We start from the raw sequence: 18,167 nt of genomic DNA on the forward strand, positions 1-18,167 counted from the left end.
TCTACCTCAAGCACCTCAGAGCCTCTTGTGGCGCAGAGTGGTAAGGCAGCAGGCATGCAGTCTGGAAGCTCTGCCCATGAGGCTGGGAGTTCAATCCCAGCAGCCGGCTCAAGGTTGACCCAGCCTTCCATCCTTCCCAGGTCGGTAAAATGAGTACCCAGCTTGCTGGGGGGTAAACGGTAATGACTGGGGAAGGGAATGGCAATCCACCCCGTATTGAGTCTGCCATGAAAACGCTAGAGGGCGTCACCCCAAGGGTCAGACATGACTCGGTGTTTGCACAGGGGATACCTTCACCTTTACCTTTTACCTCAAGCACCACCACCACAACCACCCTAAGCCCAGGAAAGGTTCAGGGTTAATCAACCCTCCAGAGTAGCAATCCCCAACCTGTGGGCTGCGGACCACATGTGGTCCTTCGACTAATTGGAGGTGGGCCGTGAAGGACGTCTTCTCCCCCTCCCCCCGGCCCTTTATTCATCCCCCCCCCCCAGCCCTTTACAACACACTTTGGTTGTCATTGTCTCCCATCACTCCCAGATGGGACTATCTCATTGCAGAGAAACAAGCTCAGGGTTCCCATTGATTTGTCCTTGTCATGAGTTAAAACTACCCCCCCCCCATCGGGCCTCAGTAAAAGGCGTTGAGTGGTCCCCGGTGAGTGGTCCCCAGCGTTGAGTGGTCCCCGGTGATAAAAAGGTTGGGGACCACTGCTCCAGAGGAACTAAATGCCAGCAGGATGGTTATTCATTCAAGACATTTGGACAAGTTACCCACACACCCACACCCATACCCATCTCTCAGTAGGCATTCTCCCTCCAACAAAAATGCCAAAATATCTCTCTGAACTAACTCTTTGAAACTTACTGAGTCACCCAAGGCAGGGCAGAATAGAAACGGAAGGAAGGAAGGAAGGAAGGAAGGAAGGAAGGAAGGAAGGAAGGAAGGAAGGAAGGAAGGAAGGAAGGAAGGAAGGAAGGAAGGAAGGAAGGAAGGAAGGAAGGAAGGAAGGAAGGAAGGAAGGAAGGAAGGAAGGAAGGAAGGAAGGAAGGAGGGACCGACCAACCAACCAACCAGCAGTAGCGAAAGGAGGACTCAATGAAATTCCATACACAGATACTGTAATTGTGGCAACAACAAAATTGATTTGATGGATCATGTGGGTTTGTTTGTTTGTTTTTTGACTGTCCCAAATTTTCAGACCTCAGACCTGAACTAATTTCTCCATCATTTAATTTGGACTTTATCTCTTCAGAAGTGAAATCATCCCGGTTACTCAGACACAAAGTTAAACAAACTACTTTGCCTGACATTTCTGGAAGCGCTTGTTCAGTGAAGCCATAACTTTCGCAGTACGTTTTCAGCGCTCCGTTTGTGGGATTGAGGTTTTGCTGTTTATGACTCTGGTTGTGAAAAGAGTAAGTAAGAAGTAAGTACTATTTAAGGCTGTGCACGCCCTCAGAGGATGAATCCCAGCCGCAGAAACCCGTTTTCTGTTTACGGGTCAGAAAGGCGGTAAATAATTGCAGCAGAAAGCAGTAAAAGGACGGTGCAGGCCGCTGCGATTTTAAATGGGCCATTGCGGAAAGCGCAAGGACATGGGGGGAACCTCCAGGTTTCTGCCTTTGTAGCCTCCACTGGCAGCCGCTTGCATAAGGAGGTTGTCGTCGAAACATCTAAAAGTCAAACTGTCTGGAGAAGAGATTCCTATAAAATTGATTTCCGGAAACTGATATTTTGCCTGCTGCTATTGGTGCCGATTGCTCTGCTATGTAAGGCAAATCTTGACAGTTTTGGAAACAGAAAGATGGATGTTCTGGGATCCGGGATTCAAGTGTGTTGTTGGCAAAAGATTGCAATGGCCGTGGCTTTCCACGGAAGACTCAACAGGTGGTCAGGGTGGCTGGCCAGCTTGCCTTCAACTGCTTAACAAAGGCACAGACCAAGGCGAGGGCCGGGAGAGGAAGAGAAGGCGACTGTAAGCCACTTTGGGCAGTCTAAAGCAGAGTATAAAAACCAACTCTTCTTCTTCTTCCTTCTAAACAATAGTGCCTATGCTTCAGGTGCTGGAGAGGGTAACAGAGATAGTGAAGGGTCTGGAGACCAAGTCTTGTAAGGAAAGTTTGAAGGAGACAGGGAAGGTCAGCCTGGAGAGGTAATATCATACCCATCTGCCATGTATTTGAAGGGTTCTCATATTGAGGATGGAGCAGAGATGTTTTCTGCTGCCCCAGAAGGTTCAACCAAAACCAACAGATTGTAATTAAATTAAGAGGTTTTTTTTTTTTTTTGGCTAAGTGGGAAGGAAGAACCTCCTGACAGGACAGATCCTCAGTGGAAGAGGTCCACAAGAGATGGTGAGCTCTCCTTCTTTGGAGATTGTAAAGCAAAGGCTGAATGACCATTTCAGCCATGGGATGACTTGTTAGGAATTTACACAGGTCACAGCAGGGAAGGCCAGTGCTCAACTCTCAAAGAACCTTCTTATATACCCAGAGGGCTTCTGGTTGCCAATTTGGGGTCAAAAACGAATTTTACTTCTGGCCAGATTGGCCCAAGGATCTGAGCATACAGGAGTCTGAAGGTGGCTTACAACCGCCTTCCCTTTCCTCTCCCCACAACAGACACCCTGTGAGGGAGGTGAGGCTGAGAGAGCCCTGAGATTCCTGCTCTGTCAGAGCAGTTGTATCAGTGCCGTGGTGAGCCCAAGGTCTCCCAGCTGGCTGCATGTGGGGGAGTGCAGAATCAAACTCAGCTCGCCAGATTAGAAGTCCACACTCTTAACCACTACACCAAGCTGGGAGGGGTAGCTGTGAGTTTCATGCATTGTACTGGGGGTTAGACTAGATGACCCTTGAGGGATCCTCCAACTCTTATGTTTCTATGTATCTTCTGGGAGAAGATGTGATTTAAAGGACAGGATTTTCCGCACAGCTCTCGGAACCTTGCCATCCACGGGAAGACCTGTGATGGGACATGATGCCTTGCTGTTCTTCACCTTCCCTTCTGCCTTTGCGTGCCAGAGAGTGATGGTGCAGGTGGCTAATGGTAAAGAATAACCAGTCTGCCTTCTCCTATTTACGTCAAGAATATGTTTGTCATGCTGCGGACAGCAAGACAAATCAAGCCCTAATTAGCTCAGTCAATTCCTTCAGCATTATCCTTTCCGTCTACACTGAGTTATTAAAGCCACGGAAATGCAAGGCTACCGAGACAGCTGTGATGGAAGCAAGATGTCAGAAGCTTATTAGCCAGACTTGGAGGATGCGGCTGCAAAACAGGCAAACTAGGATAAATACAAATCAGCTAAGTGGCAATCCATACCGTCGCCTCGCCTTGGCGGGGCAAACTTTCTCCTCCAGAGGGCCCTGCGGCATTTCAGCGCTTGGATGACATACCGTCGGCCGAGAGCGTAATGGCAGCAATTTAAATAGCGAGCGCTGTTGCTCTCATGGGGTCCGAGAACCAACGGCAGGGAAGGAAATGGAAGTGCAGAGTCCTCGGAGTGGCAAAGACTTCTTGGCTTGACCCCTTTCTCCTCAACCTTAAGGGCTGCCGGACCTTGAACATCTGTAAGGCAGAGTCGTTCTGCCGGGCCTATGGAAGAGACCTAGACATGAGTTTATACATTGCTGGCCTCCCTGCCTACAACTCATCCAGCTAAATTCACCTGGATGGATTTTATCATACCCACCCCTCGTTTTTCATGTGGGGAAGCAGCAGCTTGAATTAACTGGTTTTAACTACTGGCTTTTTTTCAGCCCCAGCCCCTGCCTGGTGGAACGAGCCCCCGGAAGAGCAGAGGGCACCGACGGAACGAACCCGGTTCCACAGGGCCTGTAAGACGGAGCTCTTCCGCCAGGCGTTTGGTTGAGGCCAGGCCGAGGCAGACCTTGCCCCTCCTCCATTGGTAGTTTCATTTATATATTATACACGTGGCTTTGTAACCTTTGGATGCCTTATTTGAAAGTTGCTGATGTTACAGTCGGTATATCGTTCCATGGAAGTTATATAATGTTCAATGTAAACCGCCCGGAGCTGCAAAGAAATGGGCGGTATACAAATCTGAATGAATGAATGAATGAATGAATGAATGATCGATTGATCCTTGGATGTATATAGCAGATTGCCAGAGGCTTCAGGTGGGTTTCTTTGGGGCAGGGGTAGTCAACCTGTGGTCCTCCAGATGTTCATGGACTATAATTCCCATGAGCCCCTGCCAGCAAACGCTGGCAGGGGCTTGTGGGAATAGTAGTCCATGAACATCTGGAGGACCACAGGTTGACTACCCCTGCTTTGGGGGAAAGGATGGATGGGAGAGTGGTTTTAATAGAATGTTTTGCATTGTTATGATGAATTGTTATGATGATGTTAGCCATCCAGTCGACTCTTGGGGATCCCAGGGCGCAACTGCCGCCATGATTTCTGATCTTGCACCGCTTCTTTTAGTTGTATAATGTTCCGACTGGCATCCATTTGGATCGTGTCTAACCACCGCACACTTAATCCTATGGTACAGATCTCTAATATATTGCTATATTGTGTTCTAAATGAATGTCGTTAGCCGACATGGGCTAGCTGGCTAGAAGCAGGGCCCTAGAAATTGAATAAATAGATAAATAAATAATAATTTTAATCGTTCTGTATTTTTAATTCTCTGGTAAGCCACTCTGAGCCACCAGGGAAGGGCAGACCATAAATTCAGAAAGAAAGAAACCAAAAGAACATCAGGATCAGTTTGGTAACAAAGTAGTAAACGGGAGGGAGCCTGTAGGGAGAGGCGAAAAATAAATCGAAGTATAATAATAATAATAATAATAATAATAATAATAATAATAATAATAATAATAATAATAATAATAATATAAAAAGTAGGATCTTGTGGAATTCTTTCACTAGCCAAGTAGCCTTCATCCAACAGAAGATGCCATATTCTGCTGCAAAATACTCAGAAGAACATCTTGCATGAGGAAAAGGTTCCTTCCACACGAAGAAAGAACCCCTGCTGGCAGAAAAGATCTGAAGGATCAAATCTGGTAACTGGATCCAGGTGTTGGATTGAGGAACTCTGTTTAATCAGCTGGCAGAGTCCAAAAGGCCTGCACAGAATGGTTGGGAGACCCTAAAGCCAAAAACAGCACATTATCATGGAAAGGTTCAATGGTAGAACATCTGCTTTGTATCCAGAAGAGCTCAGGTTCAATGCTTGGCATCTCCACTTGTAGATGACGTGAAGGACCTCTCTCTGAGATTCTGGAGAGCTTCTGCCAGTCTGAGCAGATAATACTGACCTTGATGGATCAAGGGTCGGGTTCGTTATAAAGGCAGCTTCTCTACTGGGGAGGGGCTCTGGTTCACTGGTAGAACATCTGCTTGGAATGCGGACATTCCTAGGTTCAATCCATCATGTCCAGTTGAAAAACAAAATCCAGAGGACTAGGCAGAAGGTGACGTGGAAGACCTCAACCTAAGACCACGCTGAGTAGACCTTGATGGACCCAAGGTCTGATTCAGTAAGAGGCAACTTCTCGTGTTCAGGTTTGAGCTCCCTTCCTGAGGAACACGCAGTTCCTCAAAAGCCATTCTGTCCCTTTTTGCTCCTAGCATGGGACTTGGAGGCCGACGGTTTCCTCCGCCAAGGTGCACATGCAAGGAAGTGCGTGATTTATGGAAGTTATTATTCACGATGATAAAGAGCTTGGAGGTTAATCTATATTTAATGGTTTTAAACCAACCTAGGAGGAAAAGAGCATGGCTTTTGCTTCCCGAGGGCCTGGACACACAGCGTACCTCCAGATGGCAGACTGGCAGTAAGCACAGCTGTGGATGCCATCTCCACACACCCCGGGCAATCTATTTCTGCAGGAAAAACCCCAGGCACACCACGCCCACACCCTCTACGGCAGTGGTCCCCAACCTTTTTATCACCGGGGACCACTCAACGCTTGACAATTTTACTGAGGCCCAGTGGGGGGGGTAGTTTACTCCTCTACTCTCAACCACTGCCCTAACGCTCTCTGATCGCTATGGTCATGTTTAAACATCCCTTCAAAATAAGAGACAGACACACCACAACAATGAACATAAGGAACATCTTATTTTCATGGAAATTTTAACTCATGACAATGACAAATCAATGGGAACCCTGAGCTTGTTTCTCTGCAACGAGATAGTCCCATGTGCGCCTGTCAGATCGTGGATGAAGTAAAGGGCCGGGGGGGGGGGGGAGAAGGCGTCCTTCGCAGCCCACCTCCAGTTAGTTGACGGACCACATGTGGTCCGCAGCCCACAGGTTGGGGATCACTACTCTACGGGACAGGACCACTCCAATTTTTTTCCCCCTCCTACCAGTTTTAGCCACAAGACACAAGAGAATGCAGGCAGTCCGGAATCTTTGAGCCAAGGGATCAGCAGATGTAGGGAGGATTTTATACAAATAAGAAACAAAAGCCAGGCAGCTGTGCTCACAAACAAACAGATTAATGTGAGAAAGAGCCAGACTGGGTGAGGATTTCTTTCTTTCTTTCTTTCTTTCTTTCTTTCTTTCTTTCTTTCTTTCTTTCTTCCTTTCTTCCTTTCTTCCTTTCTTCCTTCCTTCCTTCCTTCCTTCCTTCCCTTTCCTTTCCTTTCTCCTTCCCTTTCCTTTCCTTTCCCCTTTCCTTCCCCTTTCCTTCCCCCTTCCCTTCCCTTCCCTTCCCTTCCCTTCCCTTCCCTTCCTTTCCTTTCCTTTCCTTTCCTTCCCTTCCCTTCCCTTTCTCCTTCCCTTCCCTTCCTTCGAGAGACCCATCCCCATGTCCCAGTTCAACCCTCAAGACCGAGGCTCCTTCAAGTAGCAAAGCGTTTCCACAATTTCTCGCCAAAAGAAATTGGATTCTTTCCACTGTTTGAGACGGCAGCGGAGCAAAGGCCTGTATAATTAGGTCAGAGCTGATTACCTGGAACAAGGGCCATTTCCTTTACATCCGAGTAAAGCTGGGTGGGAAGCGGCAAGAAGAAGAAAAAGAAAGGACGCTTGGGAGTGGCCGAGGGACTGTCGGAAATCCTTCTTGATGGGAGTGATTTAACTACATTTTAATATAGATGGTATTTTCTATTAATGTCGGGCCGGAAACTTATTGCTCCTGCACATCTCGTCGCCGTGGCTATCTCTGCATCTGTCTGAGTCAACTTTGGTGACCGCTTTAATATTCACTTTACAATTAATGCTGCTTTTTTATGGCTCGTGAGAAAGTAAACCAATTTCAGCCCAGCTCCTCAGTATTGAATTTATTATAAAAAGTTATGTACTTAAAACTCCTATAATGAAACCGGAGGCATCATGAGATATTAACCCAGAGTTAATGCTGAGAAAGCCAGTTTGAATAATTCAATTCGTGTCACCCTTAAGTATCTTTTCAAATGGAATTAACTTTCTCTCGCCAAAAAAGGGGGAAGCGGCACGTTCCACTGAGTGATTATTGACTCCGCGAGGGCTCCCATCTCAAAACATCACAGTGCCCTCTCTCCCCTCCCACAAACGCACTACGACTGAGGACATGTGTCAAGGCTTGACCTATCAAGTAAGAGTTCCTGGCCCCGCCCCTGTAGGCAAGCATCCCTGACTCAGAGATTTAACACCCATGTTAGTTTCACATTTGGGCCTGAAATCTGGAGCTTGAGAGACAGAGAGGGACTTTCTCTTCCTGGGTTTTTGGGTTTTGTTTTTCTTTGTCAAAATCCCAACCTAATTTCATCAATGGTAGCCGCTCCAGCAAAACATGACAGTCTCTGTTTCCCCTAAATGGATTTCAAAAACAGATTAGTCCAGGGGTAGTCAAACTGCGGCCCTCCAGATGTCCATGGACTACAATTCTTCAGGAGCCCCCTGCCAGCAAACACTGGCAGGGGACTCCTGGGAATTGTAGTCCATGGACATCTGGAGGGCCGCAATTTGACTACCCCTGGATTAGTCCCTTTCACAGAGGACAGGGGAGGAAAAATACTAAACTTGTTAGGCGTAGAAGAAGAAGAAGAAGAAGAAGAAGAAGAAGAAGAAGAGTTGGTTCTTATATGCTGCTTTTCCCTACCCGAAGGAGGCTCAAAGCGGCTTACAGTCGCCTTCCCATTCCTCTATAGAAAGCTATTGCTGTAGTGCAGGATTTCTCAACCAGGGTTTCATGAAACTTTGGGGTTTCCTGATGACCCGAAGGGTTTCCCAAGTGGGTGGGAGCTAATTTTTTATATATTTAAAAAAAATTCTCAAGCATTTATGGAGAGATATGACCATATATGGTCATATCTACCCACCCGTCACAAATTGGCCAATGATAGGGCCGCCAGTTGGCGCACCGCCACGGCTGCCCCTGCTCTCCGTGCCATAATGCTGGCCTCCTGCTTTGGGCTTCGGCGATCACCGAGGTGGCCAAACTGAGCCGAAGCGCACATCCATACTACTGAGTGATTTGCATAGGGATGAATGCAGTGTCATCCCCCTGAATGGGAGTGGACTGAGTTTATTAATTAATTATTAAATTTCTATACAGCCAACTCCCAGACCAGCCAGCTCGAGGCAGTTCACAAAATAAAAACATAACAACATAGGATGGCAAGATGACAATTGCACTGATAAATACAATACAATCGCCACGGTTCCTACTAGACCCATGGTCCTCGTTCACCCATGCCCGGCGGTGTAACAGATGTAAAGAAGAAGTAGAAGAGTTGGTTCTTATATGCCGCTTTTCTCTTCCCGGAGGAGTCTCAAAGCGGCTTTCCAATCGCCTTCCCTTTTCTCTCTGCGAGAGAGGTGAGAGCTCCATCTTGAAGGCCCTGCAGAACCCAGATAGTTCTGACAGGGCCCTCAGTTTAAAAATTGATCGTGGGGAATGGAAAAAGACCTGGATTTAATCAGTTTCAGAAGGCAGCAGCAGAACCACTAGATTTGAGTCCAGAGAGGCTAACAATGTTTTCAGGGCTTGAGCACTTGAGAGTCAAAACTTCTCTTTGTCAGATTGGATGAAGGGAGCTCTGATTATCGAAAGTTCATACCCTGCATATCTCGTTAGTCTTCCAGGCGCTAGTGGGCTCGAATCTGGCTCAGTTTAATCAAAGATGGAAGAAGATCTGAGCAAGCAGGATAAATCCCCATTATGTTCCAAGGCCTACTGCATGACCCAGTTATCCCAGGAGGTCACAGCCATAAGCTTCATGCAGCTGAACCTCCCGGAGCCTCAGCCTGCAGCTAGGTGCTTAATGAAGCCGATATTACCTACAAAACATGCGCACCATGATCACCCAATTAGACTCCAAGGTTCCACCCCTCCACCCCTTTGATTATTTATAGACCAAGGGCCAAACCACAGAAAACCTTGCAATGCCTCATCGCAGTAAGCCTGACTCAGAGATCCACAAAAGGCTTAACAAACCAAGACCTGGTGAAGGTAAGGTCAGATATAAGTAACGTGAACCAGGTTTCCGCTAAAGTCCGTTGCTGGCTTTTTCAAAAAACCCAAACAAACCCCCCCAAAAAACCCCTGTAAAAACAAATTGTTATTATAATACTGTGCAAGCACTCCCAGTAACGTGTAATAATTTCTGAATGTCCCGGTAACAAATAGTTTCCAGTAAAGTGTAACAGTTTCTAAATGTCCCGATAACAAATGAATTAAGTGCTGAGGCTCTGCAGTAAGAGACGTTGTTTATGTGCCACATTATTCCAGCTCTGAGTAAGCCCTTTCTCCAGTTTCTCGACGTCCCTCGTTACAACCCGCTCAAATGTTAAAATATTGAAATTCTGATTGGAGGGAACATGTTGGAATCTGGACATCACGCCATGATCAGCAGCTTTCTTCACGAAGTTGGCTTTGAGCAGTAAGTTGCTTGCCTCTGCAGCTGTGGGCATTGCATTCCATGCGCCTAAGCGAGATCAAGATGGGCAGCCATCTTAATGTGACAGTGGCAGTAGAAGAGAGCCAGAGACCAGGAGCGCCTTAAAGATGAACAAAGTCTGTAGCAGGGGAGGAGCTTGCGTGAGTCACGGCTCACTTCTTCAGATACCTTCAGTTCTCTCAACAGCTGAGCGGTAACTCATGAAAGCTCATTCCCTGACGCAAAATTTGTTCGACTTTAAGGTGCTCTTTTCTTTCCTCTTGCTCTTTTCTACTTCCATGAAATCATTATCAGTTGCGATTCAGCAGTGAATTCATGAGCGGTGAAGCTCAGGACAATGCATCCTCCTGGACCGAACCGAGACCTAGGTTTCCTGTCTCATTCCCAGTGCTGATTCCACCACACCTGCTACCACTCGGCATATCACACCTCAACCGATCCTGCCTGCAACTGTCATTCATCTGCTATGGTCGCTTAGCACCTGAAGTCCCTCCTTTCTAAGACAGGACAGATGGGGCTGTATCTGAAGAAGTGAGCAGGGACTCACAAAAGCTCTTTCCCTGGCCCCCAAAATTTGCTGGCCTTTAAGGGACTACTGGACTCTTGCTGTTTTCTACGTCCATGAAGATAGTTTCCAAGAGAAGCCATATTGATCTGCAGTAAAACAGCTAAGATTCTGGGTACAAGCGTCTGAGATTCAAGACACTCACCTGATGCTCCTTCTGCTTGGCGGCCTCGAGTGCTGAGAGAGAGTGAGTGAGCTTCTCTTGCTGCTCAGAGAGATACTTCTGATAGAGGCTCAGCAGCTCCTGGCATTCCCTGTACTGCTGCTGCAGGGGTGAAACAGCGAGTTAAGGACAAAAATGGTTCTTGTGGAAGGGCGGTGGTAAACCAACCTCACAGCAATTCAGTCTGTGGAAATCAGGTTTAGCTGTCTGGGCAAGGAACAAAGTCACCAGAAAGAAAAATCCCAGGCACGCTAGCCCATATACTAACAGAATACCAAACATTTGCCCATTTTGGACTCTCGCTAGCCCACCGTTTGAAGACATGAAGTATCCTTGGGTAGACAGGAAACACGGGATAAAGATTATATTAACCGAGACAGATCCTGCATCGATTCTGACAGTGGCCTCGATCCTGTCAGCCATTCTAAGAGTCAAGGACCCGCTAATGGCATAAAAAATGTTAATGTTATTGTTCTGTCAATTCTTTATGTCAATAAGGCTATTCTATTCCATTCTTGAAAAAGAGCTTGGTCTGTTTAGCCTGGAGAGACGGCAACTAGGAGGGGACATGATCACCGTCTTCAAATACTTGAGGAGCTGTCGTATAGAGGATGGAGCAGAGTTGTTCTCTCTTGCCCCAGAGGGTCGGACCAGAACCTATGAGCTGAAATTACAGTATTTGCTGGCGTATAAGACTACTTTTTTCCCCTGAAAAACATGCCTCCAAGTGGGGGGGTCGTCTTATACGCCGGGTGCACTTCAGTTGGGATAGACATAGCTGCCCATAGTGGCCCATAGTACTGTATTTTGAGTGGAAATGTTGGGGGGTCGTCTTATACGCCCAGTCGTCTTATATGCCAGCAAATACGGTAATTCAAAAGAACTTTTGGCTAAACCTCCGGAAGAAGTTCCTGACAGTCAGAGCGGTTCCTCACTGGAACAGGCTTCCTCGGGAGGTGGTGGGTTCTCCATCTTTGGAGATTTTTAAACAGAGGCTGGAGAGCCATCTGACGGAGAGGCTGATTCTATGAACTGAGGCAGACTGTGATTGGGTGAGCAGGAAAGGATGTGCCAGTGTTCATCTCTTGTGGCACACCCAGGGACATTCCATGATGTCAGGAATCCTGCTCCCTCCCCCTCCCCACCCCTAGAACAGATGTCCCCCATCTTCTTGTGGTCACTGTTCACACAACGTGGTGGATGCAGCCACAAAATGGCTACTTTCACACAGTGAAGGTCTGTGAAGTCACACAGTGAAGGTCTTTTTTCACTGGTGGCCAGTGAAAATCTTTTTTCTTTTATTTATCAAGCTCAAGCTCTCCGCCGACTAACTCATGGCGCTGTACAGCAGGAGCCACCATTAATGGCCAATTAGAAGCCCTGCTGGGCAAGAGCCCCGCCCACCGGGACCTGCGTCCTAAAAGCACTTGGTGGACGTCAGTGTCAGACGTTACCATAGTGCCCATGGGCACCATGTTGGAGAGCCCTGACACAGAGGCCTGTGCCTCTGGCTCCAGAGTCCTCTTGCGCACTGAAACATGTAATTGTTTCACCGCTGCTGGCGTCTCCACCAAGGGTCGTGTTCCTCACCCACGGCGCTCGTTCCGCCAAGCCTCAAGTGCCGAGCATCCCGCCGCGCCTTCCGCGGAAAAGCGCGGAAGAAACCACAGAACTCGATTCAACCACGGGGGAGACAAAACGAGAAGCAGTGCGAAAAGAACTGGGCGGGCCCAGCACCGAGATGCAAACACGACTGAGTGCAAATGATTTATTCATCGGTGGTCCCTGTGGCCATCAATTTGCCTGCCTGCGTTCCCACATGCAAAGTCTTCTCCACGCTCCCGGCAGCTCAGACGCAGGCTCAGCTTGGCAGGACTTTCGGAGTCCGAACGACAAATTTTGGACAGTGATCTAGAGGCGCAGCTAACAGTGACATTTGCGGGGATATTAGCAAAAGCGCCCGGCTTTCGCTCGCAGCATTGAAATTCCGGGAGGAGATAAATCGGCTCGTCACCTGTCACTGCGTAATTCCCTCCCTTGCTCATTTAACATGGCAAACTATTTCCTCACGGTCCCCCCCCTCCCCCAGCCCACGCCAGTCCCTCTCCCCCTTCCTGAGCTTTTAATTATACATGCAGACAAGACGAGGGCTTGCTGTCCAAAGAGATTCCTCCCCAGGAAAGCTTCCGACAACAAGTTGTCACAATCAAAGAAGGGAAGGCGAGCGGACCCCTTCTTCCGACCGTAAGGAAGCGGAGATGTGCTGTGAGCTAATCGCTAAGGCCGGGTAAATTCATGTCGAAGCGCATTTCTCTCTCTCTCTTTTTTTTTTCCTTCCCAATCACAGTTCTAGGAAGTGAGGCTGCGGCTTTATTGTTCCCTATTATCAGCCCTAGTCATAAAAAAAACCAAAGACATGAAAGATACGCTTCTGTATTCCCATAAAATCCAGCAGCCCACTGGCCCTGATCCAAATTCACAAATGATTTCCTGTCTTGGCCCTCACTTCGTGGATTGAGCTCCCGGAGGAGACCAGGGCCCTGCTGGGGCTGGCCCAGTTCCACAGGGCCTGCAAGACGGAGCTCTTCATCCAAGCATTTGGTTGAGGCCAGAGATCCCAATAACATCAATTGGTCCTCCCCCAGATAACCCCCCACAGAGAACGCCCTCTGACCAGTACACTTGACAATTCCTGAGATGTCGAGATTTTAAGATGTTTTTGAGATTTTAATATTTTGAGTTATTTATAGGTCTAATGTTTTTAATGCTCATCTTTTATTGATTAACTAGGGGCCGTTGCATCCCGGAACGGGCTCTAGATTGGGGGAGTGGGGTGGAAGAACTGTCTGGACGGCCTCCCCCTCCCCCCAGGACCTGGAAAGGCTGCAAAAGCTGGAGGTTCCCAGGCAGGGAACTCACTGGCAGGGACAGCTCTCATGCAGCACGGATTTGCAGCCTCCGAGCCTCAGAGGGAAGGAGGAGGGAGTGGTCAGGGGTGGAGAACGAAAGGCGATTGGCTGGCCACTAGACAGACAGGCAAGCCGGTTGGAGGAGGAGGCACTCAGGGACAGCCGCTCTCAGTGGGTGTTAAGGGCTGAGTGGCACTTAAGCCATGTAACACGCTCCTCCTCCTGGGCCTTACCAGAAATACATTATGTGGAACAGATGTGGAACAGACTATATGCTGTACACCGCCCTGAGCCATATGGGAGGGTGACATTTAAATTAATTAATTAATTAATTAATAATCTAAGCTTGACAGAGCCAAGGCTCCTTCCTGAGCTTGAGTCAAGCTGTTCTACTGCAGGCTAACACGGTCGCCTTCTGAATCGGATTCCCACGTGCTCAATGGAAGGGATGGGGTGCAGCCAGCCTGGAAAAGAGACATGATAGTCCAGGGGAGACGTGAGAGTCCTCCTCAACATATCCAAAGGACACTTATGGGGAAGGGAGTGAAGTTTTGTTCTCTGCAGTCCCAATTTCAGGTGGCAACTAGGAGAACCTTCTTGCTGATGAGGACAGTGGTCCAGTGATGGAACCCATTGGCACTGTAGCAAGGGGAAGATGGGCTCTACCCATCTACCTCACTAGAGAATTACAGAGACTATCCATGGATGTTCTAGCTTTGGACTGCCTGCATTTAGCAAGGGGCAGACTAGATGGGCCTTGACCTGGACAGCCTGGGAAAGCCCAATCTCACAAGCTATGCAGGGTTAGCCCTGGTTAATATTCAATTGGAAGAGGCAGGCAATAGCAAACCGCCTCTGAACATCTCTTGCCTTGGAAACCCTACAGGGTTACAATAAGTTGGCTGTGACCTTAAGGGAACGAAGAAGCAAAAGAAGAAAAAGACAAAGACTTAGATCTGTGCTATTTGGAGGGCCTGTGGTTCAGTGGCAGAGTATCTGTTTGGGCTGCAGAAGGTCCTAGGTTCAATTCCTGGCATCTCCAGCTAAAAGGACCAGGCAGGAGTTGACATGAAAGACTTCAGCCCGAGATTCTGGAGAACTACTGCCAGTCTGAATAGACAATATTGACCTTGATGGATCAATGGTCTCATTCAGTGTAACACAACTTAATGTGTGGGTTGGGGAAGGGCTATGGCTCAGTGGTAGAGCATCTGCTTGGCACACAGAAGGTCCCCAGTTCAATTCCTGGCATCTTCTGTTAAAGTGCTTGGTTTTTTGTATCCCACTTTTCACTACTCAAAGGAGTAGTAAATGGTCTTCCTACACTCTTAATGGTTTTCTTTCACTAGTAGTAGTAGTAAATGGTCTTCCTTCACTCGCTCGATAATTGACACCCTGTGAAGTAGTTGAGGCTGAGAGCACTCTGAAAGGAACTGGGACTGCACGTGGGGAAGGAGTAGGGAATCAGGCCCGGTTTTCCAGACCATTGTTGGCCGCTATACCACAACTGGCCCAAGGACAAGGCAGGAGGTGATGGGAAAGACCTCCGCTCAAGACCCCGGAGAGTTGCTGCCCGTCTGAGTAGGCAAAACCGACCTTGATGGACCAATGCTCTGATTCAGTATAAGGCAGCTTCATGCGTGCTCATGTGCCCGACCCTAAGTGCAGATCGCCTGTGCTGGCAGGAACCCTGTGGTTTTATATGCACACAACTACCTCATTCCAGTAATTCACAACACTGCTGATTCCCGATTTGTGGCCAGGCACTCTGCTTTCCGCAAACGCCATCAGAATACTCCCAGAGCAGAACATCTTGCTGTTAAGAGGTGACAGCTTGGTTCCACCATCCTGGACTAGTGAGAAGCCCCCCCCCCCACCCCCAGAGTTTCCTCCTTGATCTGGGGATGTCCAAGCAGACAGCGAAACTGGGTGCCTCCTGACACCAAGGCCAATGACTTGTTGGAAATGCGTTCACTTGGGGCCTCTAAACCAGGCACAAAGCCCACGCAAGGGTTTAAAATAAGCTAATTGCGTTTCCGGAGCCAACAGATGCCGGGGTTCGGGCTGGTTTATAGCCTGCCGTGTTTTGTCACTGCACAAACTGACAAAAAAAATAACAAAACCTGAAATGATTTGTGGTGGTCTCCAGAGTCTTTGCCAGTGACGATGTATATAAAAGGAATTTTTTATGCCCCGCTGTAACCGCCGGCAATAATGTTTATAGTAGGTGAACATATTAGCCTGGACGCAGGGCATGAATTTTACTCTTGAAAAAGCCCGTCCATTTATACAGCCCAAGAGTTAAATGTCAGCATTTGAAGACAGATTACAGGGAAATTCATTTAAATCCCCCATTATATGGCAGAATATAAATTATGGCCAGTTCCATTGTTATCCGACATGGAGACTCCTGTGCTCTCCTCCCACATGGACATCCCGGAATGGAACTCATCCAGCTTACATAGTTAAGGGATTCTTTCTCATAGAATCATAGAGTCGGAAGGGGCCACACAGGCCATCTAGTCCAACCCCCTGCTCAACGCAGGATCAGCCCAAAACATCCTAAAGCATCCAAGAAAAGTGTGTATCCAACCTTTGCTTGAAGACAGCCAGTTAGGGGGAGCTCACCACCTCCTGAGGCAGCCCATTCCACTGCTGAACTACTCGTGACTGTTAAAAATTTTTTCCTGATATCTAGCCTACATCGTTGTACTTGTAGTTTAAACCCATTACTGCGTGTCCTCTCCTCTGCAGCCAACAGAAACAGCATCCTGCCCTCCTCCAAGTGACAACCTTTCAAATACTTAAAGAGGGATATCATGTCCCCTCTCAACCTCCTTTTCTCCAGGCTGAACATTCTCGCTATGGCCAGGGCAGTCAAAGGGACCTGAATTCATGTTTTCAGGAGTAACTAACACTAACTAACAGAGGCAAAATTGCACAGAACCTGGTATAACAAAACGATCTGGAGCGTGGTTGGGACTTATGGGTTGATTGTAGAGGCCTGATCTCAGAAGCTATGCAAGTCCTGGTTAGTAGTTGGATGGGGGACAACCAAAGAAGACTGGGGTCATTATGCAGAGGCAGGCAATGGCAATCCACCCCTGAACGTCTCTCACCTTGAAAGCCCTATGTCCATCGTCACCATAAGTCTATAGCAGGGGTAGTCAAACTGCGGCCCTCCAGATGTCCATAGACTACAATTCCCAGAAGCCCCTGCCAGCATTAGCTGGCAGGGGCTCCCGGGAATTGTAGTCCATGGACATCTGGAGGGCCGCAGTTTGACTACCCCTGGTCTATAGCGACCTGACGGCCCTTTCCACCACCGGGAACATCTGCCAGTTCAACTCTGTACCTTTCTTCCGTTGGTCTTTCACAGAGATTTATTGCAAACGAAGGGGTTTTCTTAAGCAGAAACAGACCCATTTATATACACGTCGGCTGCCGTAACACACACAGTAGATGGATATGAGCACTTCCCTAGTTCAGCTCTATTAATAAATGAGGCTTTTTAGGATCACAAAAGCACGAGAACCTGCCTTATATGGGAGAAGGAAATTGGTCCATGTGACCCAGTGCCGGGTACTCGGATTGGTGTTCGCAAAACTGGCAGTCTTCAAGCAAAGGTTGGATGCACACTTTTTTGGGATGCTTTAGGATGCTTAGGGCTGATCCTGCATTGAGCAGGGGGTTGGACTAGATGGCCTGCGTGGCCCCTTCCAACTCTATGATTCTATGATTCTATGAATAGGCTGCCTAAGGAGGTGGTGAGCTCCCCCTCACTGGCAGTCTTCAAGCAAAGGTTGGATGCACACTTTTTTGGGATGCTTTAGGATGCTTAGGGCTGATCCTGCATTGAGCAGGGGGTTGGACTAGATGGCCTCTATGGCCCCTTCCAACTCTATGATTCTGTGATTCTATGAATAGGCTGCCTAAGGAGGTGGTGAGCTCCCCCTCACTGGCAGTCTTCAAGCAAAGGTTGGATACACACTTTTCTTGGATGCTTTAGGATGCTTTGGGCTGATCCTGCGTTGAGCAGGGGGTTGGACTAGATGGCCTCTATGGCCCCTTCCAACTCTATGATTCTATGGTTCTATGATTCTAAAACAAGGAATATAGCGTCCAACGTGTACTTGTAGGCCTGTACAAAAATGGATGAAAAGACACTATAAAAGCTAATCGTTTTCTGCGTTTAGCTTGATATTCAAATGTATAAGCGTATGATCCTGTTTCTGTCTAAGCAATGCTTTTTGTGTTGTTTAGTTTACTACAAAATTTGCGTTCTCTGCTTCCAGCCGCACAGACAAAAAAAAGAACACAAGTTGTGTGAGTCAAGGCAGAGTGACGCTTTCCCTCTAATCCTGGGCAGAGTTGTCATTTTGCGCGTAGAGGCCACCTTTCTCTTTTTTAAATCCCATAAATATTCCAAGTACAATTTTATATGCTGAGTTATAAATTATGTATTTTGTAGTGTTACAACAAGAATAGTTGGCTCCAAATGGAATTTCCATTTCCCCTATAAAACCTGGTTTCCTCTCCCCTGCACCCACCCACCACCACCACCAAGGCTTCAAAACAGCATAGGAATGGGAAACCCCAGGTTCAAATCTGTTTACTACCTAAAAATGTAGTGGGCTAAGCCCTGATTAGCTTCTGAGATCTA

The 18,167-nt window shown here is 47.8% G+C and overlaps 1 protein-coding gene across 4 annotated transcripts in view; it reads right to left on the bottom strand.

The window, feature by feature from the left end:
* Positions 1–18,167, bottom strand: part of LOC143841984 (protein hinderin-like) — a 224,760-nt gene that overhangs the window by 102,325 nt on the left and 104,268 nt on the right. For all 4 annotated transcript variants that reach the window (XR_013232958.1, XM_077346539.1, XM_077346540.1 and 1 more), the window contains one exon: positions 10,578–10,705. Coding sequence is in view for 3 of the 4 variants with exons in the window: in XM_077346539.1 (XP_077202654.1) it covers positions 10,578–10,705 (128 nt within the window). In the remaining variant the exon portion in view is untranslated. The remainder of the gene's footprint in view (positions 1–10,577; positions 10,706–18,167) is intronic.

The sequence above is a fragment of the Paroedura picta genome, chromosome 7, assembly GCF_049243985.1.
Source record: "Paroedura picta isolate Pp20150507F chromosome 7, Ppicta_v3.0, whole genome shotgun sequence".
Lineage (NCBI taxonomy): Eukaryota > Metazoa > Chordata > Lepidosauria > Squamata > Gekkonidae > Paroedura > Paroedura picta.